At 37.0% G+C, this 27570-nt stretch overlaps 1 protein-coding gene across 5 annotated transcripts in view; it reads right to left on the reverse strand.

Annotated features, from left to right (window-relative positions):
• Window positions 1-27570, reverse strand: part of ZDHHC14 (zinc finger DHHC-type palmitoyltransferase 14) — a 100679-nt gene that overhangs the window by 44091 nt on the left and 29018 nt on the right. For 3 of the 5 annotated variants that reach the window (XM_069852069.1, XM_069852066.1, XM_069852064.1), the window contains exon 2: window positions 951-1123. In XM_069852069.1, the coding sequence (XP_069708170.1) occupies window positions 951-1123 (173 nt within the window). The remainder of the gene's footprint in view (window positions 1-950; window positions 1124-27570) is intronic. The other 2 variants (XM_069852068.1, XM_069852065.1) reach the window with 1 other exon arrangement.

The raw sequence follows: 27570 nt of genomic DNA on the forward strand, positions 1-27570 counted from the left end.
AAGCATCTGCAACAGCAGCTTTAGTGCACCCATTTGCTTTTACTGCATTTAATTATTTGTCACATTACATAAAGCCTAAGATTGTATTATAGTATTAAACATCAAGGACCCTGCAGGTGTTTCTCCTGTACTTGCATAAACCTGTTATCTGTCTTTTCAATTATATGACTCAGCGTTCCTCTGAAATTGCTCCAGAACATGGGATTTCTATCGAGTATCATATCAAAGCAGATATAGTAGCCTTCAGCAAGCCTTAGTAATTTACTAAAAAATAAGCAAACAAAACCACTGTTTATGAAGCAGCTCTGCAAAGTCATGTGTTTTTCTACTGAGGCAGCATATTTTAGCTATTCAGCATATTTGTAACTGTAGAAATTCCACAATTAGAATTTAGTGAACAATTCTCTTCTTAAATGAAGCTGATTAAAATCTAGTTCACTCCTTTAATTGTGCTGGCTTCAATGATGAAAAGCAGTAACATTTTATTGTCGCTGAAGAAAAGTCTTCCCAAGACTGCATCAACTTACAAGACTGTATATTAACAGAGACTTATTTGAGCCTGTCACAATATGAACAGCAACATAATTAAATTCAGTTAAACTCTAAGGGTACAGTACTTTAAGAGATGCACAACTGTAGAACTTTTGCAATATCAGCTTTCTTGCCAAAAACACTTCAAAAAGTATTCCCTTGTTTATCATAGATAGACTCCTACCATACTTGCCAAGAAATATTTACAGTAAAACTATCACTCTCCAAGGCCAGGAGTTCTTCTTGGTGAAGAACTGATCAATCATCTTTCCACAGGAACCACGACAATGCTATTAGACATTACAAACTCCAGAACAATTACTGTGGCAAGACAGGAGTAACTCCTCCCATGAGCAGAGCAGCACACTGCCTTCACATAGTACATGCACTCTCAGGAGGAAAGCGAAGAGACAACAAACCTTCAGTGTTACCTATTTGTCTCTCTAGATCTGCTGCTTCATCTGGTGTTGCGCGTGGGAGGACACCAGGATCACTGAAACTAGTACGCAGCAGGGTCCCCATCACAAAAAAGAAAAGAATCCCACCAATTGCAGGTATAGCAGGTGTAATCTTCTCTGACAAATATGGACAACTGGAAAAAGAAAAAAGATTAAATATAATCAAAAACTGTTTACTATTATAAATGCATATGAATAATTCGCTTTCTTTTCTCAAGAAAATTTGTTAATTGTCTTGAACATTTGTCAAACCTGAAATTTCAGTTGATGTGTAACACCACAACTAATTCTCTTTCTTAATCTATTTCTTGTAGCTTGGTAAGCTTGTTTACTTGTTTACAAAGTCAGACCAATGCATATGACAGTGCAACACACGTGGAAACATAGAATCCAGAGGGCTTTAAGGCAATACTAACAGCCCTTTACCTGCACAAAAAAAGGCTTTTTGACTACTAGGTTTACAATATACATGTAGGGCTTCAGTATGGACCAGTTTTAGCAAATTTTAGCCTACGCTTCACATGTAATAAAATCAAAACGGACAGAAGCATTGGAATCTAAACAACAATCAAATATAATTCTCTAAACAGTTGTGCAAAAAGAGGGGATATGAACACTTAGGCATTACATAGTACACACACTCATTAATCCAAGGCATACAATAAGCACTGCAGGATCATCTTTGAAATCATATAGGCTGAAGACTCTCTTCATGGCTTTTATATTAAATAGAGGAAGCAAAACACACAGATGGCTTCATGTATTTCTGATGTCTGCTTGAGAAGTAATAAAATAAACCTAACAACAGAGTTGAAAGCCAACAAGTTCTAGGCCTTAGGGCTTCGTATAAAGCTTCCAGGTATCAGTCAGGTTTAATTAACATTGTCTTCCCTGTTTTAACCAAGAGCTTGAAATGATGATTCAGACACGCAAGCTTTTGTGCTGCAAGTCAGTTAACCTCACTGGAATGTGAACTGTGCACAAGTGATGATCATGTCAGCTTCACTGTCCATCACTTCTGCTGGCAGGATGAGGAAAGAATGGAAACACTTTTCATCCCAGCTACCATGTACTAAGCATTAATTCCCTGCATAATCCTGTTAAATTTACTCAGTCGTTTCATAGAATGCTGGGGGTTTCATGGATGCAATGAGTGCATACACATTACGCAGCTCATCATATCACCACTAGGAGTGGAATTCCATCTTTCACCCTACATGATGGTAATATTACAGGCATAATAAATTATGAAATATTAAAAAAAAAAAAAAGGTGAGTGGCAATAGATACTGTAGCTTCATATAACGAACAGACTGTTTAAACACTAGAAAATGTACTTCAAATGCACTCTTTTAGAAAAATCTCTGTCAAAGACCTAGATTTATGATATCAGTGCTAACTAAAGGAAGCAGCAGCGAGACAGCTGGTAGATATAAGCCTTGCTCCCTTCAAGTCAGGGAAGTCACTCAAAATGAAGAGCCAAAGAGAAGCTTTCATACCACACAAAGATCCTACTGCTCAATTTATTTCTTGCCACAAAGAACTTCTGAAACCAAAACTACTGTAATATGCTCAGACAAGATTACAAATAGGCTGCAAGAACGTATTTTTAAAAGGATTAGAGGGAACATGTACATTAATGAACACTAAATATAGCACAGAGCTACTATTCTATTGCATTATTCATTACACATACCAGAGAAATTGCAACTGTGATGAAGTCTGTTGACCAAACAAGGGCTGTATGTGTGCAAAAGGTACCATGAGATAATCTAAGGGCAGCACAGTTGGCACAATGAAATCAAGACAGGTACCAATGCAGAAACAGTAACAGCATTTACCTACAGAACTTAAATCCAAAATTCTCAGAGATACTCAGAGAACAGAAAATGAAAGGCCATCAGAACAGTGACATGCTTTGTTTTAAAAATAACTTCATAGGAATTGGTAGAAAGAACAAATTCCTGAGCTGAAATACTGAGGAAGTCTTGCATTGACAAAAAGTCATGACTGCATTATAGTGAAAAAGCACAGAGCTCAATGATACCTATCCTTTAAAAAGGCCTTATTTATTTTTTCAAGTTCTGTCAAATTGAAAAATGCAGAGATACAGTAAAGACCATTTTTTCTTCATGTCTGTAATAAAAAAAAGGGGAAATAATCTTCCTATCTCCTGGGTTATTAAAAAAAATCCACTATTTATACTTGCATGCTTATCTAACAAATGTCTTTGTACTGCTATGTCAAGTGAATATTATTTTAAACAATTTGGTTTAGTATGGCTTTTTTAGAATTGCCAAATATTGTACAGAGAAAAAGACTATTCCTAGTAACTCCTCAATTTCCTTAATTAATTTACTTCAATTGAGTTTGCATCCCTTTAGGCATCATCTTTCCTCAGGTAGTTCTTGTGATACCTTTTCTGGATGGTATTTTCAGAGAGTTTTAAAAGTAAATATTAGCAGTTATTTCCTGACAGCAAATTTCAGAACTTTCAGGCAGAAGGACTCCCCGCACAGAGTACCGTCTGTCTGCAGCACAAACCTGTCCTACACACATCTGCAAAACAAGTAGTGACAAATCTGTTATAAATCTGCACTTCGTAACTATTAAATGTAAACTGAGGATGAATGTTCACATCTTCAACACAGTAAAACAACTGTCCTTAATCGGTATCTGCAATGATAGCACAGAGCAAGTACTCACTGGGTCCACCCAAGAAAGCACATTTTTAGGAAGTGTTACTTGACCACAGGTCCCATTAGAAATGATTATTGTGATAACAGCTTCTTCAGAGAACAATGTTTAAATTTGCACGCAGCAACCAGTAACACAACTTGAAGTTTTGATTTAATTAATCGAGAGTCTTTATACAAACCAGCCCTGTTTTATGCTTGGCTTCTCAGCTGCTTATTTGAAGCATCATGTGAAAGTTTGCAGGTGTGTAGGAGGGAAATCAAATCTGCTGGAAGACTAGTCTGTCACAGCTAGATAAAAATAAAAACACACTGGCATTTAAGAGATAATTATCAAGTATCATCCCTGTGAGCAAAGAATGCAGGAGAACAAGAAGTCATTCTGGACACGTAGTAGCCCTCTTAACTGTGTAACCATGCTCCCTGTGGCTACCAAAATATATGTATCAATCGTACTGAGGAACACTCAGAGAGAGAGTTCTACAACTCTCAAGCTCTTTTATTAGAAGAGAGGATGGGAAGAAAAGAAGCCTCCTTAAGGCCTTTCCTAGAAAGATGAAGGCTTTCTTGAACAGTTCACTGGCAGTTGTTGTTACTCACTGACGGGGAGATACAGTAAATGCCAAGTCTATCCAGTAGGGATAATGGAGATTTGGAGAGTCTAACTTGGAGAGAGACAAACCTTGTAGATACAAGAAAATTAATAACAAATACAGCCATTTACTAAAGAGCACAAATAAGACAGGGTTTTATATGTGTGAGAAATTGGAGATCTCACTAATATTTACTAAGTTGGCAGGCAGAAAACAATAAAAGTACAGATTTTATATAAAGATGTAGTAGCCACCAGCCTTAATTACAATAATTAAAAAAAAAAAAGGACCCTCTACAAGCTTGACTGGTAATACGATACTATAAGTAAATTTTTTCACCTACAGAAAACTTAGCAGCACATATAAAAAGATGTATTCTACAAAAAAGCATAATGTAGGAGAATGAAATAACACAAGGAAAAAATAATACTGTCCATTTTCTACATCATCCATTTAATTTATGTTTCTACAGGCATCACCTATTTAATAAGCCAGCAGCTATTGGTGTGCAGGTAGGGTCCAACACTAAGAGAGAAGGCTTGCACTGCAAACCCTGGTTTCCATTCCACATGCTACAAGTTAACACTTGAATGAGACTGATGCTTTCCTTAAACTAACCCCAAGGCTTTGGGTTTTGTCCTTCCACTCATTTATGCCTCCTCTCAGCTTCCCCGTCCTTTCAATTCTACTGCATCGTTACTCCAAGCCACTCGGGCCCAAATTTCCAACCTCACGCCATCATCAGGTTCTGATCTTCATCAGGTTCCTTTGTGAGCCAAGTTACTTTACTAAAACGTAGGAGAATCACGCCATTTTGTTGACTTCTCTTTCTGCCTCTTTAACAAATCAAATATACACATGGAAAGGAGCATCAATGTTAGCACAAGGCAAGAGAGATGGAAGCACACACACAAAAACTATTGGGAGAGGAAAGCTAGGACAGAGGGAGGAAGACATCCATTTTGGCAGCAGTTAGTAAGGTTTTCATCCAGACCACTGCTTCTTCTGAAACCACATTCTAACCTTGACCTCTTTCAATTTAGAAATGGCAACAGAATATTCAAATAAATAGATTAAAGGCAATTCAAGACTCTTGGCTAGAAGAACAAAAATGGCTTTTAATTTACTTTTCTAATGACAACTTAGAAAGAAGCCAGAGACATGCGTGTAGGCCACAACACAGACAGCAGAAGATGCAAGGATGGGCAAAAGATGAGGGCATGGGAAGAACCCTGAAGGCTGCTGCCTGACCAAGACTATAGGGTGATAAATGGAACAAAGAGAATGATCAGAGTGAAATAATTTCACTGTTTTAAGATTTGAAGGTTTTAACCTGCTACACACTACTTCAAAAGTACTGCATCTATTACATTAAAACATAGTTTTGATATACTCAGAATTTTAAGCAGTGTAAATCTTCCCATTGTATAGCAATAGCTACAGCAGAAAATGCCACAGCAAAGAACACACAACTATTTTAAAGAACAGAAGAAAGACAAGATCAGAGAATGTTTGAACGTATCAGGTCTTAGTCAGAATTTTTGGCATGCTCATATGTTTCCATCTCCACCCTCAAATCCCAGCATCCTACAACTACCTCTTTGAGAAGGCCTTATTTTAAAGTTAAGATGAAGAAACTCTTAAGAAAGGTCTAACAAAAGAAAAAAAGTCAGAATATGAAACAACTTGCAGTACATTAACCAATAAATGGTTAATTCTTCATAAGCATGCTGTTGGCAAACAGAAAATGTGGTATAAGTACCGAGTAGTCCAAGTACATGTTACATGAAATGCCTAACAAGATTAGCTAGGGAAGTTGTGCATTAGCTTCCCACATCTGCCCGATTCTTCTGTACAGCCTTTAAAATTCCTATTGGAATTTTCAAGCGACATTAGAGAAAACAGACTAATTTCAATGAGATTTGAAAATTGAATTTGCTTTTAAAAAGATTGATTTACTGCGCTTTCTTGGGCGTGTTTTGAACTATTTTAACATCACACAATCCCTCATTTCAGAATGGTCAATCTATTTCAGAAACTGATTTGACAAAATATAAGAGAAATCCTTCCAATCCTTGCTTCATTTCAAGTTCAGGAAGTCTGGAATGCTGCAAACATGAAAAGAGTGCGGAAAACACAACAGCTAACAAACAAAAGGCAGAATGCAGCAGGAAAGGAAGAAATAAGCAGAATATTATCTCCTCAGTTTAATAATAAAAAACATAAACACAGATTTATTGAATAGTTTCATTAAAGAAGCACTTAACATTGCTTGAAGGCTTTCTTAGTTTCTTCTGTATTTTATGGTACAGGATACATGTTACTTATTTTCTGTATTTGTGATATTGCTTGAAGGTAACTCTTCTTAATTTTAATTCCAATTAAACATAATTTTTAACTGGGAACTCATACAGAATAATAGTAATTGCATGGTGTGCATAATTGTCTCAGCCTCTACCCAGTACTTAGAAATTACTGCTTAAAACAAAGAAGATTAATACAATGAAATCGCACAGATCACAGAAGAGCACAGTTCTTAAACCTAATAAATAAAGTACTTTAGAAGTTCTTTGAAACCTAATACAAAATAACATTAGTGTAACGGTAATGGCTCAACAACTTGTCTTCAAAGTTCCATGTGAAAACCCAACACAGTTTGGTCTTTAAAGCTGATGTCAAAACACGTGAGCAATTACCAAGAATGAAAGACTGCAAGGACCTCTCTCTCCCTACACAAAACAACAAGGGCTCCATGCAACTCCTTGCAGCACTAATTCCCCTGAATTGTAGTTCGTTAACATTGAGATCAGATTTACAGTAGCTGGATTTGGATGTAGGAGTTTAGACGAAAGAAGCTAAGCAAGTAGCATTGATTATGAAATTGTATAAGTGAACCACAAATTCCCTCCTAGAAGTAAAGATCTTAAGGGTTTAATACAGCAGATATGCAACAATGAAAGTAATTGCCTTGTGTGACCTCCTGATTTTTATTGCAACATGAATTAACTCCACTGTCAAACTTCAAAGCCAGCATAGATAAAATGCATTATGCAAGAAGAACCCATCTGCAAAACAGATGTGGTCACTGAAGCTCCTACAAGGGCAAATACATTTTTACTTTGTTAAACAGAGAAGGTTCTTTTCTTTTACAAAACATGATTTCTAACATTTTGACTGCATCAACTGTTGGCCAGAAAATTCCAAGTAAGGTAGTAAGAAAATGGGGAATATCCAATAAACTATACACCAAGAGTCTTATGAAATGCCAATGCAAATATGACATATCCTCAAAAGACACACTCCGAAGAGGCCTGGCTTCCAAACATGCAGCAAACAGAAGGCCTGCTTTACTGCAGTTCCTGTTCACTGACTAATTACTTACATGAAAAGCTAAAGTTAAATTTGTACTTTAGTTCTCTGGTTTTGCATACAGTACAAGATCTGGTTTCCTTAGTAAAAGGCTACCAATTTATGAACTCCAGTAAATGCACTACCTTACCGTTTCTTTTAAACAGCTCATTTAGAACACTTTCTTTCCTGTTATGCTTCATATTACTTCCTTATTATTTATTATTATTTCCTGCTATGTGATTTTATAACTAAACCATCAGGTTAATCCTGAGTACTTATGAACAGAAATGAAAAGTAGGACAAAACAAGAGGAAATGCCTTGTGCCACAAACAAGTCCCTGAAGGAGTATGAGTTTCTAGGTGATTTTCCACAGCATTCTCTGGAAATCAAAACGTATGCATGTAAGCTTCTGCTAGATAGTGGACTCTAAGCGTTCAATAAACCATATTTTGTGTTCACCCTGTACAGTTTATAAGATCTAAAGGTTAGATGTAAAGCCTACCCCTTGCTAAGGGACAAAGCCCTGACAATGTCCTTCCCTGGTATAAGCACAAGTGAGTTGGCTAACAGTGAGTTAAAAGAGAGGAATTACTCTCAACCTCTTCCTTTTCTGAAAAAAAAAACCCCAACCCCAAAGTCATAAGCACTTAGGAATAGCAGGTCCAGTGTCTTACATGGCTGTTGGTTTTGGGTTTGGTTTGTTTTTTTTTTTTTTTTACTATGTGTTTTTCCATCTGCAGTTCTCCATAATGCAAGTCCTTTGCATGAAGCACATGAATGAACTTTAATCTAAAATACACAGGAAAAAAAGTAAAACTTGAACTTCTCAGTGGAACACAGTGTAGTACAAGCCTTAGCTCTTTCACTGAAAAGCAGACACGGCTATGCTTCACAGATACAAGGCTTCCTGGAGATGCTAAAAAAGTGGAGAATTGATGATCCTGCCCACTCTATATATTGAAAGTATACATCAGATGGTTATAAAACAACTGGCAACATAATGCAAAGGGAAGCGTAAAACCCAGAGAGTTTAACTCCCTCTTCCCTAAAAGAAGCAGAGATGAGCAGTAGCAATTCAGTGACTTGATTCTCCTCCCAAGAGGCCTGTTTTTAGTAACTTCTCAGGTCTGGGTCTCCACAAATGCCAGGAGAGTTTTACCTGTAATGGTGTCCTCTGTTTTTAACTTCTGTCTCCTCATAGAATCAGAGGAATTCTCTTATCCCAGACTAGGAATTCACTGAACAAACAGACTGGCATATTTCAGGCTACTTCAGATTAAAAAACCCTAACAACTAATTGGCACACATCATATCAAAGCATAAATATTAGTCAGTTTAAACATAAATAAACTGCGAGACCAGCTTGAAGCAAATCTTTTATTTCACTGAAAAAACCTAGAGCACACAATGCTTCATCCACACAGAAAGCATTACCATTACAAAATTTTGGCTAGCTATGCAATTTACACAACTAGGAACAGCCTTTTACCATTTTGCCTTAGGACTGGTGTGTATAAGTCATGCAAGTCCAGACGTTAAAAGTTTAAGAAATGCCCTACATTGGAAGACTGCTTCTGAATCATCAGAGTTGGCAATTTCATAGAATCATAGAATCACCAGGTTGGAAGAGACCCACCGGATCATCAAGTCCAACCATTCCTATCAAACACTAAATCATGCCCCTCAGTACCTCATCCACCCATGCCTTAAACACCTCCAGGGAAGGTGACTCAATCCCCTCCCTGGGCAGACCATTCCATTGCCTAATGACTCTTATGTCAAGCCTGAACCTCCCCTGGCAGAGCTTGAGGCCATTCCCTCTTGTCCTGTCCCCTGTCACTTGGGAGAAGAGGCCAGCACCCTCCTCTCTACAACCTCCCTTCAGGTAGTTATAGACAGCAATGAGGTCTCCCCTCAGCCTCCTCTTCTCCAGGCTAAACAACCCCATCTCTCTCAGTTGTTCCTCACAAGGCCTGTTCTCCAGCCCCTTCACCAGCTTTGTTGCTCTTCTCTGGACTCGTTCCAGAGCCTCAACATCCTTCTTGTGGTGAGGGGCCCAGAACTGAACACAGTATTCGAGGAGCGGTCTCACCAGTGCCGAGTACAGAGGGAGAATAACCTCCCTGGACCTGCTGGTCACGCCGTTTCTGATACAAGCCAAGATGCCATTGGCCTTCTTGGCCACCTGGGCACACTGCTGGCTCATGTTCAGTCGGTTGTCAACCAACACCCCCAGGTCCCTCTCCTCCAGGCAGCTTTCCAGCCAGACTTCTACAAGTCTGTAGCACTGCTTATGGTTGTTGTGCCTCAAGTGCAGGACCCGGCATTTGGCCTTGTTAAACCTCATCCCACTAGACTCAGCCCAGCGGTCCAGCCTGTTCAGATCCCTTTGCAGAGCCTCCCTGCCATCCAGCAGATCCACACTTCCACCCAGCTTAGTGTCATCGGCAAACTTGCTAAGGGTGCACTCAATGCCTTCATCCAGGTCATTGATAAAGACATTGAACAGGACTGGACCCAGTACAGAGCCCTGGGGAACCCCACTTGTCACTGGCCTCCAGCTGGATTTAGTTCCATTTCCCACCACTCTCTGGGCCCGGTCATGCAACCAGTTTTCCACCCAGGAGAGTGTGCACCTGTCCAGGCCAGAGGCTGACAGTTTCCGAAGCAGAATGCTGTGAGAAACTGTGTCAAAGGCTTTACTACAGTCCAAGACGACTACATCCACAGCCTTTCCCTCATCCAAGAGTCTAGTCACTTGGTCATAGAAGCATTTAACTATCTTCAGAGATGTGTGCATAAAAGATTTCTCTGCATAAACTCTTATGTTACTTATCAAACCTAGATAAGCACGTTCAAACTGAAAATCAGTAGCTTTATTGCACTGTGTTTTTCTCAATAGCTCCACAAATATATTATGTACCGGCACTCTGCTCTTGAGAAAGGCCACTGACTGAATATTAATTCCATAGTCCCTATCTGGATATGTATAATTCAGCAAAAATTATTTCTAGCACACAACAATTCTATTATTTAAATCATCTGTTTCAATTAGTGAAACATACGCCAGCATATTTTCTCTTAAGCCAACAATACCAAGAATATGCATTACAAAAAAAAAACCCCCACTTAAAAGGAAGCTAGTAATATTATTTTGAACACAAAAAACTGAGAATGAAAATCACACTCATTAATGGTTAAAAGTATCATGGAAGGCTCCATGACAAGCTCAACAGCAAACCAACTCCACATTTAAAAGACCTACATTCTTCATACAAATGTCAGTCACTCAGGAAAGTAGAAAGCAAATTCTGCTTTCTACTATTTCATTAACATTTTCAAGTTTTTTCCTAATTGAGTTGTTCCGGCAATTTTGTTCAAGAACTACTTCAAACTCTAAAATTTCATGTAAATTGAACTAGGATTCCAGGTCAGGGATAGTAAAGAACACAGGGCACTACTATGACCCTTTGAAAGTGTAATTTCCATCTTCAATTTAACATCTGTTTTTGTCAGATTGCCAAATTTTTTTATTTTTTTTTTAAGAAGTGTCATAAGAAGGTGAAGCCAAGCAAGGAACGCCTTCAACAGCCTGATCTAGTTGAATATGTCCCTGCTCACTGCAGGGAGGTTGGACTAGATGACCTTCATGGTCCCTTCCAACTCAAACCATTTCATGATTCACTACATGCACTGCAATTGTACATTTCAAACCTTTTTCTTTTAACATTCTCATTATGCAACCTATTATACGATAGATATAATCCCAAGCCCCACTGACAGAGCATTTCTTTTGCCACTGTTTATACTGGTAGATGATATTGCAAGTAGAATAACATGATCTCCCTATCTCTCTCAGGCAAGCCAGCCTTGAAAATCACAGCAAAGCTCAATTACTTCACTGTTCCCCAAATACATTCCAAGTATTTGCAATAAAAGATTTGTTCTCCATCTTTCCATTGTCAAACATGTTCTGCTGCTTCCCTCCCAGTTTCAGATGCTGGTAAGTAAACAATTCTCCCAGACACACTCAACTACGCAAATACTGCTTCAAGTGTCAGTCTGCACTTCAGCACTTTTGCGCAAACAGGAAACTAGCAGGGCACAAAGTTAAACAGAAATGGAAATCTTTTGAATACATAAAACAATTGCAGAGAAGCTGAAATAAAACTGTGATTGCAGCAGCAAATCAGACATTGCTGTAAGACCACTATCTTACAAAAAAAAAACCCCAACCAGCTGCATAAAACAGCATCAGATGCTGCATCCTGTATCTCTGAAGTTCCTAAGTGTAAATTTGTGACGTTCATCCTATTTCACTACATTCCCACCTTTTGCCCTGGTGTTCTCTCTTCAACCAGGTTTGCTGTTGCCTTTGGCCAGTCCCTCTCAAGTACCTTAGGCTGTCTTGGGGCTGGACTGTGATCACCACGGAATAGAGACTTGCTAGGCCCTTCTGCCAGCTCCAATTGCACACAATCCCTGTGCTGCAGTACCAGAGGTGAGCTGCAGCCTTTACAACATCCCACCAGCGTCCAGATATATCTGAGGATATCAGCAACTGTACTTGAAGAGAAGCTGCTACTCTGGATTAATCAGTGGCTTTGCACATAGGAACAGAAACAGACCCTAACCATGGGGAAGCTCCAGAGATCCAAAATTTTCTACATCCTTCTTTTCTGATAGCCTGTCCTCCGATTAAGTCCATTCTCCATTAAAAAGATTGCCTTTTGGGTTTGCAGAACATTCTGTATTCAAAGAGATGAGCTACACAACTCTAATAAGTGTGCTGGTTATGTTACTTCAAATAGTTGCACTAAGCAAAAGGATAAATATTTAATGTGTTCCTCCCCCCTTCCTTTCCGTTTCCTTACAAACATGACAACAAAGTTCAGATGTTAGGCGTGTCATTCATTCTTCAACACCTTTCCTATGTAAAGATGCCATGTAATAGGGATTTATAGCATTTTCTGCCTACATGCATTCAGAAAGGAGAGACCTTTGTGCATCTAGCTCCTAGTTATAAACATTAAACTAATGCTCACAATGAATAACTAATAAAGCAAAGTGTATGAAAGATGCATGGAACACTGCAGCACAATAAGTAATTTCTATTTACAAATAAAAGACAGACCAGGAACACAAGATTCCTCTTTTTCACTGGTATAGAAAAAATACCTTTCCTCTCAAAGACTGAGTGACTACTCTGCTCTAAAGTACAGAACTCTTTATTCCAATACTCAGCTTTGTCTGAAGGGAAAAAAAAAAGCAAAAAAGAATGGACAATCGCACAACCAATCTTAAATCAAAATACGGCTGTAAATCTAATTTCAGTTTCATTAAACTTTACATCACAAGCTTAAATAACACTATCTGTACTTATTCTTCCAGAAGCAATTACTTTTCCCCTCTTATACTACAAAACAAAACTTCATTTTTCACATCCATAAAACAATAACATACTACCTAGTATTTCATTAGCCTGAAAAAGATAAAACCCTCAAAGTTCATTGGTATGGAGAACACAACAAATAATTCATCATATTGCTGTGAATAAGTTCATAAATTGAAGACCAGAAGAACTGTCAGGCAACCGAACTTTTGGAACAGAGTATTCAACTCATGCTTGTTAATTTTTCAAAGCCCTTCTTACAGTAATAAGTCAAATTATTCTCACTACCACTCTTCTCTCATATTTGACACTTCAGCAGATACATTTCAATTCCGTTCATAAAGTCAAAGCTTTTTGCTAGCAGATAGATTCTAATATGATTTTGTTGAAAGAAAGAAAAATGGACTGAAGACTACACAGCTTATAAATAACAGACAAGATCCTAACCCACGCTCTGTCATCTAGAGAGAAATTCACATTTCAGATACATGTTAATTAAAATTCTAAACACTGCATTTTGTCCAGGATTGCAAAACAACATTAATATCCTCCGTGTCCTAAATGCATACTAACTACCTATTAACTCATTTAAAACACGCAGAAAATCATTGGGCTGGAGGCAAACAAAAGTAAACATTCAAGAGCAGAGTGTGCAGGTTTTCTACTCAAAAAGCTACAAACCTCAAAATAGCAAGCAGCATGGCAAATGACAAGTTGTTAGCATAACTGCAACCAGTCCCCCGAAAGATTTTTAATGCAACTATCGTTGAATTAAAATTCATTGCCATTAATGTATATGAGCCCCTTTATTGGTGTCCAACTCATCACAGACATTGAGAAACACCAAGACATGAACTGTCTGCAATTTTTCAGTTTGTTAGAGCAGTCAACAGCCATTAAAATGTAATAGTCCACATCTGCCAACCATGAGTTCCAGGCTTGCATTTCAGGCTCATGCACTGCACAGAGGGTATGTTGAATTCAGTGTGAACATCCTCAAGACAGCACAAATCTCCCTCTTTGAACATGAACACACTGCTGCTTCTCAACAGAGATAGTTACTCACAGTACCCTAAGCTATATTTTGATCTATAATCTTAAAAAAAAACCAAACAAAAACAAAACAAAAAAAAGTAAACGCTTGGTCTGGAAGCCTGTCCTACACTAGGATAAGGTCCCAGAAAAAAACCCCAGCATTTAAGACCATGATTAGCACTGACTGTAACTGGACCTAGGTAGCAATATGTTTCTAATATTTGAGAGTGTTTTATTAATTCATCCTGTATTAACCCCTTCTCTCCCTTTTCTGAAAACATACATACACATGACAAAATTAAAAGACCCATAGAAATGAGGCCACAATTTGGCAAAATTTGTAAGATCTATTAAATAAACAAAAGGGAATGCCTTATGCAATGGATGTCTATAACCTGAATGCTCTGTCTTCTCACTGTTAGCCTTTAAGCAGGAGTTTCCTTGGATTCCAGTCCCCATTGTTACAGTCAAAGGCACTGGGGCTTTTCTGTGAATAAAATTCACAGAAAAGTGTGCTAATGGTAGCTATATTCAAAACTACAATAGAGCAATAAATGAAACAGTTTTAAAATAGAAGAGTCAAAAAGAAAAGAAAAAATCATTGAGGTTTTTAAGAAGGAAATATGAACAGCAGCAAATACTTTGTATTTTATTTTTATTATTTCTTCACTGACTACTCAATGTTCAAAGCAAAGGACTTAAATTCTCTCTTTAGTTTTTCCATATGTTGTCCCCCAGAAGCTGGCATACAGTTAGTGTCAAAAACCTCTCAAGTTATTTCTCATATGCTACTGAAGAGCTAAATTAAACCTTAAATCTATAAACAGAATTTAAAGATTCATAATTCAAAGGAGTATTTCTACTTCACTAAAGACTAAAGGAAAAAAAAAAAAGGAAAAAAAAAAAATCACACTAAGGAAGTCAAGATGTGTTAAGTGAAGTGTAAAGAAAAGTCCTGGCAGTGTTACTGGCCAGAGGTGGCCTATTACAGTCAAAATGGTGCAAAAAAATGTGTCTAGATTACAAAAAAAGTACTGGAAATATTTGGAAAACATATGCCTTAAACCCCTGAGTTGTTAATGTGCTACATTGCAACCCGACACTGCAACTGTTTACTTTTTTATATGACATTATACTACTCATGCTAAAATTAGCTAAACTATATATTCTTTCAAAACAACAAAGCAACATAACTTTTTTTTTGACCTACTTTGCACTCAGATGCTTGTAGCTTAGCCAACTCTCTGCAGCTGCTTCAACACCATGCCAATGCCTCCACTTCCTCAGCCTTTCTATGCTTAGGAAAGAATCTCTGGAGACCTAAGGAATACTGCACAAACAATGCTGCGTCCTCCAACTGTTGCTAAATACAATATCCATCTTCGCGTCTTTTGTCTCTCTTGAAGGACAGTGAATGTGTGCTTTAGACTTCATTTTTAGTTGATGAAATAATATTTTATTTTCTCTCAGAAATGGAGTGGATTAACCTAAGAAAACCCCATTACAACACAGGTCAGAAACAGTTCAAGGGACAGGACAGGAGACCAGGAATTGGTAAAGCACTCTACCTAGATCAGTCAGGAATCTGCTGTGTGACCTTGAGTAAAGGGTATTCAGCTCTCTATTATCTATCCAGGACACAAGCAAGACAGACTAATTATGTGCCAATCTCTGTATGAATATGAATATCCTCTCCAGTTACTTATTTTTATTGGGTTTCTTTTTCTGCCAACGAACACTAATGATGGACTTGGACTCTACCATATCAAAACACTGCCTAAGCAGCAAGCAAGTCAGCTGGAATCTCCAGGCAATACAAATAATTACTAACAGGATACACAGCTTGGCTTACACAACACAATAGGAAAAAAAAGGAGGAGGACTTAAAATAGAAGCTCCATATGTTACTTGCTGATTATAAGTTTACATTTAAAAAACATTGCAGTTAGAATGAATTATGAAAATATACAGAATTATAAGTGTTTCAGGCTCTCCTAAAGAGACAAAAAGTGTTTGGCCTTTATAGATTTAAATCTTGTTTTATAAAATACCATTCAGGTTTAGACAAGAACTTAACTGGTTTTCATAAACATTTAATAGGAACCTGATGCTGACAGGTATCTTAGTAAATTTCTTTCCAAATATAGTCAGTGCATGTCTGTCATGACAACAAATCTGAAGAAATTAATTCAAAGTTCGAGGAAGAGGGGCATAGGGGATACAGGACTTTCCTGAGATCACTGAATTCTCCTTTTTACTGTAAAGTCAAAGTTATTGAGAAATGTGCATGTTCCAACAAACTACCTTTGCTTTAAAAAAGCCCTAGGCTTTCTGAATTACAGTATCTGAAACTTGAAGCAATAGGTTATTAACTATTTGCCACTATGAAGAGTAACAGCAGTCCATATAGACCAAAAAATTTCCTCCATCAACACGCTGAGAGTGACTAACTTTTTGTTAACTGTGCCAAATGAAGCTCCTTTTCCTCTCAGCCAGCGCAATCATTTCTACCCGTGCCTGGTGCTGACACAAATGTTCCAGGGAATGAGGAAAATGCCCTCACCAGGAAAAAATGAAGAGCAGGAAAAGGTGCTAGAGTGAGAAATGAGATGATTTTTTCAGTTCTTGGTTTTCATTGTTAAGATATGTCTGTCTCTAATTTTAGATTTTTAATAAGTAGTTGATCACCAGCCTTCAAATACCTGAAATAATCTTCAGTTAAACCAGAAACACATCTACAACAGAGGAAAACACTGAAATATCAGAAACCTCCATTTAATTTGAGGTGTACCGTAGGACTGACTCCAATCTGACAGTATAAGAAAATTGCATTATAAATTACATCTATAATCCCTGGAGTATTCTTCATAAACACTGAACCTGCAAAAAAATCAAATAATCTAATGATAAACTTTAAAGGAAAGCAACAGACATCTACAGACAATATGAATAAGCGTTATTAAGCAACACTTACTGCACATTTATAATCAAGATGACTGATGAGGGAAAAATCCAAAGCATATAAAAACACCCAGCTCTTTGGACATTTTGCTGTTGAACCCCATAGAATTTTACAGACAACTTTTTCAAAAAGAAACACCAATTCCACTCAGTCTCTTCAAAACATAATCGTTCAAGCTAAAATAGGTTGGGTTATCTGCAGAGATGGGAACTACATTTACAAAGCAAATTCTACCATTACCTTTATAACAACAGCAAGGGAAGTTTCACTTTGCTCCTTACTTTCTTTTGTTGTTGAATTTGTTGTATAAAACATAAAACATTTACTTAACATAAAACATTTATTCTGCAGTTTTCTCCTGTTTCAAGCAAAAATATTTGCCGAGAGATGAGTTTACTTAGTAGAAGTGTTGCCTTTCTACCCCTCTGCATATCAACCATGAAATGTGTAGAGCAGCCATGACAACAATGCCTTAGGTCCACAATGCAATCAGTCTTTTAGATGACAGCAACAACGTAGCTATCCAGGGAACTATCCTGACAATCAATTCTTACAAATGAAAATGTAAATGACTTTTTTTTATTCCTAGTTGAGCAACAAGCCTACCTCAGCACTTGACAAATACTTCAGTGCTTCAGCACTGCAGACTCCAGCCAGGGGACCATTCCCTCCGCTCAACAGAGAAACAACTACAGAGACTACTACACCTGAGAGGCTCTGTACAGGAGGATGTTGTAACTCAACAGTTTTAATGATCTCAGTCTGGCAGGAAAGAACTATATCCCACAGTGTTATGAATCTATAACAAAGGGAGAAGAATAATTTTTTGGGGGAAAGGCATTTTCAATGCAGCACTGAATGTTTCATTTTTGTTCCTTTCAGCACTGCTGCTTTCTCTAACAAAAGCAAATTCTGAGCGACAGAAAAGTACATTTCCCTCTCTACCCTGCAGCTCACTCTGTGACCATGCAATCAATGGCAAAGACTGAAATGAGGAAAAAAAAAAACACCCAAACCCCATCACTGCAGAGAATGATGAATGCCATACAAAAATATATGTCCTTGTACGGCCTTGAGCTTCAAAACAAGGAAGGTAAGATATCTGAAGAAACACAAGCATTCAAAAGAGAGACAATGATCTGTTACCAAGATTATTCTTTTTCTTTCAAGTATCCCTGGCAGCTACCTGCACACCACCACTACTGTTTTGCTAGGTAATATGTTATTGAGTTAATTGGGTCAATACAATGAAAATGACCAGCAAGTGCCATCTTGCTGATAAAGCGTACAAAAAATATGCTTCATAAAATCCCAATATAATCAGCTTATGACTTTTAAATGTTATACACGTGACATTTAGACTAGCTTTGTGTATTATTTCAACTTTAGTAAAAATACTTCTAGCACTCGTTTTTGCTTAGTTTAACAGAGCAGAATGGAAAGACTGTCAACTGCACTCAGATTTTAATCAGGTCTCATCTGCACTCAGAGTTGCATCATCTTAATTAAAGGCAGGATTGTAAGCAAGGTGAAGCAGCTTTATACCCTATAGGTATAAATCATCCAATCCACTTTTAGCTAATTCATGTATAATTCTGCAGACCAAAGCAAAAGCGTCTAAGAGAGGCATCAGGCAGGAAATGTGGAAACTCCCTGTATGTACAAGCTTAAACTTAAACCTGTTTTCACATGAAGTCAGTACCCCAGAAGATTTTTGATCCTTGGCCTCCAGGGGAGTCATAGTAGAGTTTTGGTTTCTGCACCCAAGTGAAGTTGGGGATACACAGACACAGCAGAGGATTCACAAATTCTCCAGCTACAAGGACGGCAAAAAAGAAGGTACGATATGGACAGGAGCTGTAGCCACTGCAGAAGTCCATGGAATAACTGAACCTGAACTGGCTCTTTTAGGACAGGTTAGAGCAACAACAGACATTTGCACTTGAATATATGAACCCTGAAAGACACTGAAATACTGGTTCAGGACAGAAAACTCATCACATTAAAGAGACTACAGAAGAGATACTGGATTATTCACGTCAAAGCTGAAGGATAGATGGTATTCAGAAAAGCAAAATAAAAGTAAAGCCCCTTAAGACACTTAAGTGCATTAGTAATATCTCAACAATTAGAAATACAGATTCCTCCGATAAAGTAGAATTAGCTTTGGTCAGAGTCAGTTAGGGAAATTATAGTTTTAAAAGGTTATATTTACAGTACTACTAAGCGTCTGCAGTAATTGGGCTGTGACATGAAGAGAGGTTAATGGAATAAAAATTTCATCATCTTGGAAAGACTGTCTTCCCGATAGACAAAGACTTCTTCAGTGAAAAAGCACTGCTCTAAATAGGAAGCAGTTTTCTTGAAATCTGGGTTTGGATATTAGGAAGGACTTCACAGAGGAACAGGTCACAGAAAAACTGGTATTGCAGTGAATCAGCTTGTTAAATACTAAAGTTAAATGAATGAATAAGACAGTCAGTAATTAGCTATTTCCCTGTCCCTTACCCCCATCCACACCTCAGAAGGACAAAGACAGTACAACTGGAGAACACAGGAGCCTGGATCTGAAGAAGTCTTTGTCATTTCTCAAGTCAAAAAGCACAAATATTTTCTGGCATAAGAGAAACAGATGCCTAAAATTAACTGTTCAAATAAACACCTCAAATAGAAGGTCAATAGAAATGCTGAGGAAAGACTTACTGAGATAAGACATTTATACTCTACAAGTCAAAAATTGTTTGCTTATAAACAAACTTGCTCAAATAAACATTTGAACTAGGATAGAACAAGAAGTACAATTTTGTCACTCTTTTTTTTTTTGATTGAAAAAACCCAGGCAAACAGGAAAAGTGTGCATTCATGCCATACTGAGATCAAAGATAATGCAACATGAGCATACAAATGGATAGTTTGGTTCTGTTTTCCAGAAACAACGGGTCAGCAAAACAAGAGGCATGGAAAGGCAGCTAACAAGACTTAATGAAGGGAAATGCAAATGCCCACATCATATGTGAAAGAACCCAGAGCACATGCCATGCTCCACTGTGGGAATGGTAATCAGGAAAACTGAAAAAGTACATAGCATATTAAAATGGGAAATAAGTAGCAATAATTTTTTATTAGAACTATGAAATTAACTATATGCTACTATATGACCAGCAAGCAGCAAACGTCTACATTTGTGAAGAATAATCGGACAAATATAGAACTCTGAATTTGCCTTAATTACCATAAAAAAAGCTTCAGAATTCATTTTGAAAGAAAGACCTGAAGAAGTAGAAAGTAAAGATAAACTACAAAGTTTTACTCAATATGTATCTTTTACGAACTCAAAAAAGATGATGCAAATGCAGTCCATCTTGTCTATCTGGACTTCAGAAAAAAACTTCAATAACGGAACTACAGCTTATTTGAATCTTCTACTTTTCATAGTAAATGTTTCCTTTAACATAACATTATTCTAAAGATTTCACATAATTAGAATGGATTTGCACTAGATGGAGTCTGAGTATTAATTCAACCTCAAAATGGTGTTTGTACAACTCTGAAACCAGAAAAAGAAAGCTAACTTGATAATTTTATCTATCTGATTGAGAAATTGTATTGTATTATTTAAGCCATGAGCTCACCAAACCTGGAATGTTTAACACATGGCTTCCAAAAATTGACTCTTTTGCCTCAGGAGACGTGAACTGCATACCATTTCCCAAAATCTGGAGGAACAAGATTCTGAAGCCCTAACTCAAGTTATGACAAACACTGATTGTACTAGAACTTGAACTAAAAATTAGCTATAAACTTACAAAAGCAAATGCCCTAGTTACTTTTGCCATATTTCAATGTCTTGTGCCTGTGTTTGTTTTCGGGAGGACGGGGCGAGAGGGAGGTGGTGTTTGCCACTGTGTGCAATCGTTTACATCTTTGAGCAAGCAGGCTAGCATAATAATATGGTCATATGCTACCCTGGAAAAATGGTGTTATTCTCATTCTTTACTTGACAAAGTACTATTCTCATTTTTTAAAATTGCTTTTAGTTCACAAGGTTCAACTACAGATACAGAGCAATTAGAATGCAAATGATGTATTTGAGGAAGTAGGAAGGAGGAATACATCCCTTTTATTTTAAGTAACCCAATTAGTAAAAACATTGTTTCCTTCCTTCTTTGCTGAGAGATGGTCAGACCATTCAGATGACCCCTAACAAAAGACGAGCTATTGTCTTGGAGAGAATATTTCAGTCAGGAACTTCATAAACATTGAAGATAAACAGATAGCAACAATACCGTTGAAGTAACTGTTGGTTTCAATACTCCTTCATGGCCTATAAATAAGACAGGCCTATAAATTGCAGAAATTCAAGACGCAAGGCTACAAGCCAGGAGGCTCTTGTTTTTCTTTCAAAGGCCTGGAACACTTCCCTATGAAGAGAAGCTGAGAGAGTTGGGGTTGTTCAGCTTGGAGAAAAGAATACTTTGAGAAGACCTTATTGCGGCGTTTCAATACTTAAAGGGGGTTTATAAGAAAGATGGGGGAAAACCTTTTAGTAGGGCAATAGGACAAAGGGTAAGGGTTTTAAATTAAAAGGGGAGAGGTTTAGACCAGGTATTAGGAAGAAACTTTTGACACTGAGGGTGGCGAAACACTGGAACAGGTTGCCCAGAGAGGTGGTAGATGCCTCATCCTTGGAAACACTCAAGATCAGGTTGGATGGGGCGCTGAGCAACCTGATCTAGCTGACGTTGCTGCTCACTGCAGGGAGGCTGAACTAGATGACCTGTAAAAGTTTTTTCCAACCCAACCTATTCTAAATTTCTTTCTATCTACGAGACTTTAAATATTCATATGGTCAGTAGTAACCCAGTGGCAGACACAGACCAAGGACTTGGAGCTGAAACAAAGACTGCCAGATAGTCAAAATGGCACTACCTTGTAAGGCACGCACAACAGCAATGGGACAATTTCTCATCTCCCACCATTATTCTTGTCACATTTACTCATCAATTAAGGTGATAATTAAGTAAACATGTAAAATCAATTACACTGAAGTGACAGACATATTAACTTGGATTCCTTCACCATTAAAACTACCAAAGAAATTCCTGCTCCTTGTCCTATCCAGACTTACAGCTTAATTTCCTAGTTCAAGATCCTACACCCTTTGCAAAGATCCTCACAGTATCCCAAAGCCTTAGTCTGCTCAGGCTTACCAAAAAACTCTAATTCACTTATATCTTAACAGGAGCTCACAATAGCAGAATGACTCATTAAAATCAAAAGACAAAGTTCACCTGTCAGAGGAGAATAGAATGAAAGCATGATATTTCCGAGGAATATGATCCATTACTTTTTCCAACACAATCACATTTTGACTATAGCTGCTTTTGCAATTTAGTTTTTTTATCCGTAAGTCCAAAAGACAATGTAAGTGCTAACCCTCTATTTGACAGTCTGCTCCAGTGATTTTCTCTCAAATTAGTGCACTTAAAAAGCACATTATTGATCCTAGATTACTGCTACACTAAAGAAACATAATTTACTAAAAGGACTGTTATGAAGCAAAGTTGATTTAAACAGACAAATTAGCATCACTGGAAACAGCTATTTAAATCCAATTTTATGCAGAAGAAAAAAATAGACAGACAAAAATATTTTCTCAGATTATTAAGTGATTTCTAATATATATGAATAGCAGGAAATAAGCCATACACAAAATAAACCAAGACACACATAATAATAAGCCAAGCTATAGACTATGAAACGTGATGAGTCCTGCAAATTACCCAAAATCCAACAACTATAAAATTCAGTGTCTGAACTATAATAAATAAAGGGGTATAGGGAAAGTCTAGACTGCATTACAGTTGCTTAGATTTACACATTTTTGTTAAAAGATAAAAATATATTCTTGATGAACTTCTGAAAACCTGGAAAAATCCACTTCTATTAAATAATTATCTTAACAATAATTACCATGTATAATAGTAAAATTTTGTCTGTCAGAAACATTCAATAATAATGTTAAAGCTGCATATTTATATACTTTTAACCAAAAGAACCATCCACACCTGAATTGCATAATTTAAGGGAAACAAATACTAATCCCTAGATTAACAGAGGAACATGATTTAGAAAAAAAAAAAGTTAACCAGGAGCTGAGGCGTAAAATTATGTTAAAATCTTGTACTGAAAGCTTCACAAGAAAGGATTTCTTCAGCTTGTTAGAAACTCATTCAAAGGATTTAAATGTTACAATAAGCATATTGATAAAATATTATGCAAAATACGAAGTCTCAAAAGTCCAGCTCCTGTAAAAATAATTTTAAGGTGTAGGTAAGAAGATATAATTTTAAAAGGTGAGGTCTAAAATCTGCAAGTCTTAAAAAAACAAAATCAAAAAGCTCACAGGGCCACAGGTCAAGGAGAGATACATCTGATCTCCTGCAAAGCAGCTTCAGAAGGAGAGGCTAGTAATACAGTAATATGAAATGGCCAAAATTAGAATTTGAATGTAGGGTGTATTTGGAAAATGCCTGATCTGCGGTATGAAAAACCAGAGATGTACAGAGGTCTGTTACAGACAAAGGTAGGACTCTGTGATGGAAAAAGTCAAACTGGTACTGCTGCGCCCACACACAGCTATAGAATTCCACTGCTTCCCGTGCACTAGTGCTTCCTAGTGCCTGTGCAGCTCCCTCACCCAGCAACGGGCACTTTCTGCTGCATTAGCAAACCAGAGCAAATCAGGGCTTAGTCCACAAAGCATCAGAACTGGAGCACGGGAGGGAAAAGTACTACACCCACTGTTGTGCGAGTGGGTTAGAAAGTTGTGTCTCTTGTGGTAACAGTAAACTAGTATCTGACTGCCTCAGCTACTGAAGAAACTGCTGCTGTACTCTTTCCAACCAACATCTTGTATTTCTCCTAAACCTAGCTGGTTTACTATTCTTTTGATAACATACTTTCACATTCAATCTTTGCCAAGGCTTTGCAAGGGATTTTACAGCAACTCATTCCAATATCTTCTCATTGAGCATGAAATTCATCCTCAGTAGACAGCCAACGCGAAACACAAACAGCATTTAAAGATTTTGGGTTTTTTTTCTCATACTACATTTGCTTGATGCTGTCACACTCCTATTTGAAGAAATCTAGACATAGTGGCAGCTACTATTTTTAAGCAGTAAGCCATTAAGTAATTATTTCTCCTCAATATTTCATTCTGCTTCCTCAAAAAACACTTCAAAATGTTATTTTTATTCATGGTTTTGCTAGATACAACTACTACGAGCTTAGAAAAATTGTTAATTTTAAATAACACTAATTTCACTCTCAACAATACATCATGCTACAACTAAAACAATCAGAAAAGCTGGCAATTACATACGGCACACAGTAACAACATACACCAAATACAGCACAACACAGTATGTTTATCCAAATAGCATCGTAACGTGAAGAATTTCTTAGCTACAGCAGCATTAAGACTGATTTTCTACTAAAGCTTCCAAAGCTGATGGCCAAGATTACAGGACTTCCAACTGTGATTAGATACCTGAACTGTGTGTAGGTAATAAGCATATTGATTGCTCTCCATAAGAAGCCAAATAAAACCAGATGTTTCGCACTAACACTCATCCCCTCATGCAAAGCATGAATTAAAAGCATCTCTAAGCTCTTCTAAAGCAGTTGCGTGTGCAAATCTCATAAGCTCCAAAGAATTTGCTAGACTCCTTTATGCCTTCACATGCCTTGTAGAAAATTCATATTTTTCAGAATAAAAAAAACCAACATACACACGTATGTACAAATGTATATACACAGAGTTATTCACATGCATGCACGTTTTTATATATATACATATATATATGAGCGTTCACACACATATGCTCACATACACATAGGCATTCCGATCCTCATGGTCCAAGAAACTTTGAAGTGTTTCCAAGATATCTAACTATGGAGCAATCCCAAAGCTAATTCAAAGTTTCATCTTTGAACAAAGACAGATGACAGGCATTAGCCATTCTAGGAGCATGAGAAAAGTACAGAAGAAATAAAAAAAAAAAACCAAAGCAAAGATTTAGAGCTAGCAGTACCACAGTCAAGCTTTCTCTTTTTTTTAAACAACTATATAAAGCTCACCTAACCATCTACAATAGGGAATCTAACAAAAATGTATTAAACAAAATAATATATGAAAAATCAATATAAAAAGAAATGTGCAACTTCTGACATTTGCTAGGTGTAAGTCTGAAGATCAGTGGGAGTCCTTCCTGACAGAGGGTTGTATAGTCCTAACTTTGTTCTACGCTCCTACTAATCATAACCCAAAAGGGCATTCTGAGGAATAAAAAATAAAATAAAATAAAATGTTTGGCATGAGCATAGCAAGTTTTTTGCATAGTGGCAATGATATAAGTAAGAGAATTAAAACTCGCAATAAATCTCATCAAGTCATGAAAGTCATTTTTTTGGCCTGAAAAAATGAAAACATGAAAAAATAAAACATTCTACCATAACATAAAGTAAGCGCATCTTCAAAAGAGGGTAAAGTGAAATTTAAAACTGAATTATTAAAAAGACCAAATATATAAAAATAAATTCTGATTAGTGAACTTAAATGCATTTTTGCTTTGAAATAGGAGTGACGCATTCCAGAACAAACCTTCTGATTTGTTTTTTCACATTTTTCCAAAAAAACCCACCAGGTTGTGAAGCTTTTTTTTTCCCTTGGCTAAAAATAAACGTGCTGTAAATCATCAAGAAAATCATTACACAGCACTTCCTGGAATGTGCTAATTCCTTTCAGCCACAGAACTACAGTTTTTATCCCTTCTGGAGCCACATTCTGTTGAGTCCAGGCCCTTCAAAACACGATTACCATTGAAGCTGCCCTCTATGTATACTTCTGCAATCCTGTAGATAAGGTTTTGCTAAATTTGTGCCAATCTTTTACTACAAAGTATCAGATGTCAGAAACAAAGCACTATACAGGAAGGACAAATTTGTCAGGCTACACTCTAGATTATGAAAATAGAATGGCAAAAAGGCAGAGTATAACAGAAGATGAAACTGAATGCAGACAGATGAAATGGTTGCCAAAACAGACATAATTTAAAACATTAATACCACACTAGCTATTGTCAAAAAAGGAAACAAACCCCACACTTTGAGCCACAGAGAAAAATGGAATTCTTCATTGTGACAGTTACTCACAAAATGCTTGAAATTAAAATTTTAACTAAATCTTAAAACCACTGTGTCTGCTGAAAGCTGCAAATTTTGCATGAACTCTATTAATAGCCTCCAATCATAGATAAAGGAATATTTTAAAAACCTTGTTACATGCTGGTTCTTTTCTAACAGTGAAAATGGTAACGAAAGAACCTAAGATGTTCCTGAATTGCCTCCAGTCTCTGCCTACCTTGTTACATCAGCCATCAACAAGTTCTAATCCAAAAAGCTAATTAAAAATAACTGTCAGGAAACCTACACAGTGCTGATCTGGAATTTGTTAAGATTATTTATTTATGGCAGTGTTGCCTATTGCAATCAAATACTTCCCCAAAATATTTATATTGGTTTACTAATTATGTAGCAAGTGCTCCTTTACCTGACACTGGACATGAATTACTCTATGGACCAGTACACAACACAGATATTAAGAAAAAGAATAGGGAAAAAATACATGAAAGTTTTGCAAGCAGCTTTTTTCAGTGAAGTGAATGCTTTCTACAAACACTTCAACTGGAAACAGTTTGCTCCAGCTACGCCATATCTTTTTCTGTATTAAAATGTCACATGCTTTGCTTCTAAAGAAAAGAAATTCAAGTTTTGTCCTGTTACTGCTCTTTTAGAAAGAACATTTATACCCTTTGCTGTTACCTGCATCAGTACTAATCACAGAGATTAGTTAAACTCTTGAGGGAGTGGGAAGAAAGACTGAGCAAAAAAGGGAAAAATATTGGTTCCTCATACTAACCTCTCGAAGAAGAATTTTTCAAGGGAAGTTCTGATGTCTGGAATGAGCAACTGAGTATTTTGCAACCTGACATACTTAATTTGGAAAAAAAAAAAATCTCTGAAATATTCTTTCTTTTCTTACCTGAAATCATAGGCGATTAACAGTTTGAGTCAGAACTTGAAAAACATACTAGGAAAACCATTTTGACATAGAACATGTTTAGAATTAAGGACAACTAGGGGCCATGAGAAAACCGAAGAGAGGTAGAAAATATTTGGAGCTACAAAAAGGGTTTATTTTATGATGATATGCCTGTATACTTAATGGAAAAAAGTATTAACAAATAGGTTGAGGAATACCTTGCTATTCTGACATTCTAGCTATGTAGATCCTTTACAAAGAGCACAGCATGTTACAGCAGGAGCCTCTGTATGAGAGCTCCACTTTACATCTTCCAGACTGAAAAATCTGCTGGGAAAAATTTATCTGAAGAACTTAATTAACAGCAAGTTTAATATAGGGTCTCTAAAGTATACTGTCGGTTTTCATGCAGAATAGCAAAATCAAAGTAAGACAGACATAAG

Source organism: Phaenicophaeus curvirostris, chromosome 2 (genome assembly GCF_032191515.1).
Source record: "Phaenicophaeus curvirostris isolate KB17595 chromosome 2, BPBGC_Pcur_1.0, whole genome shotgun sequence".
NCBI classification, from domain to species: Eukaryota; Metazoa; Chordata; class Aves; order Cuculiformes; family Cuculidae; genus Phaenicophaeus; species Phaenicophaeus curvirostris.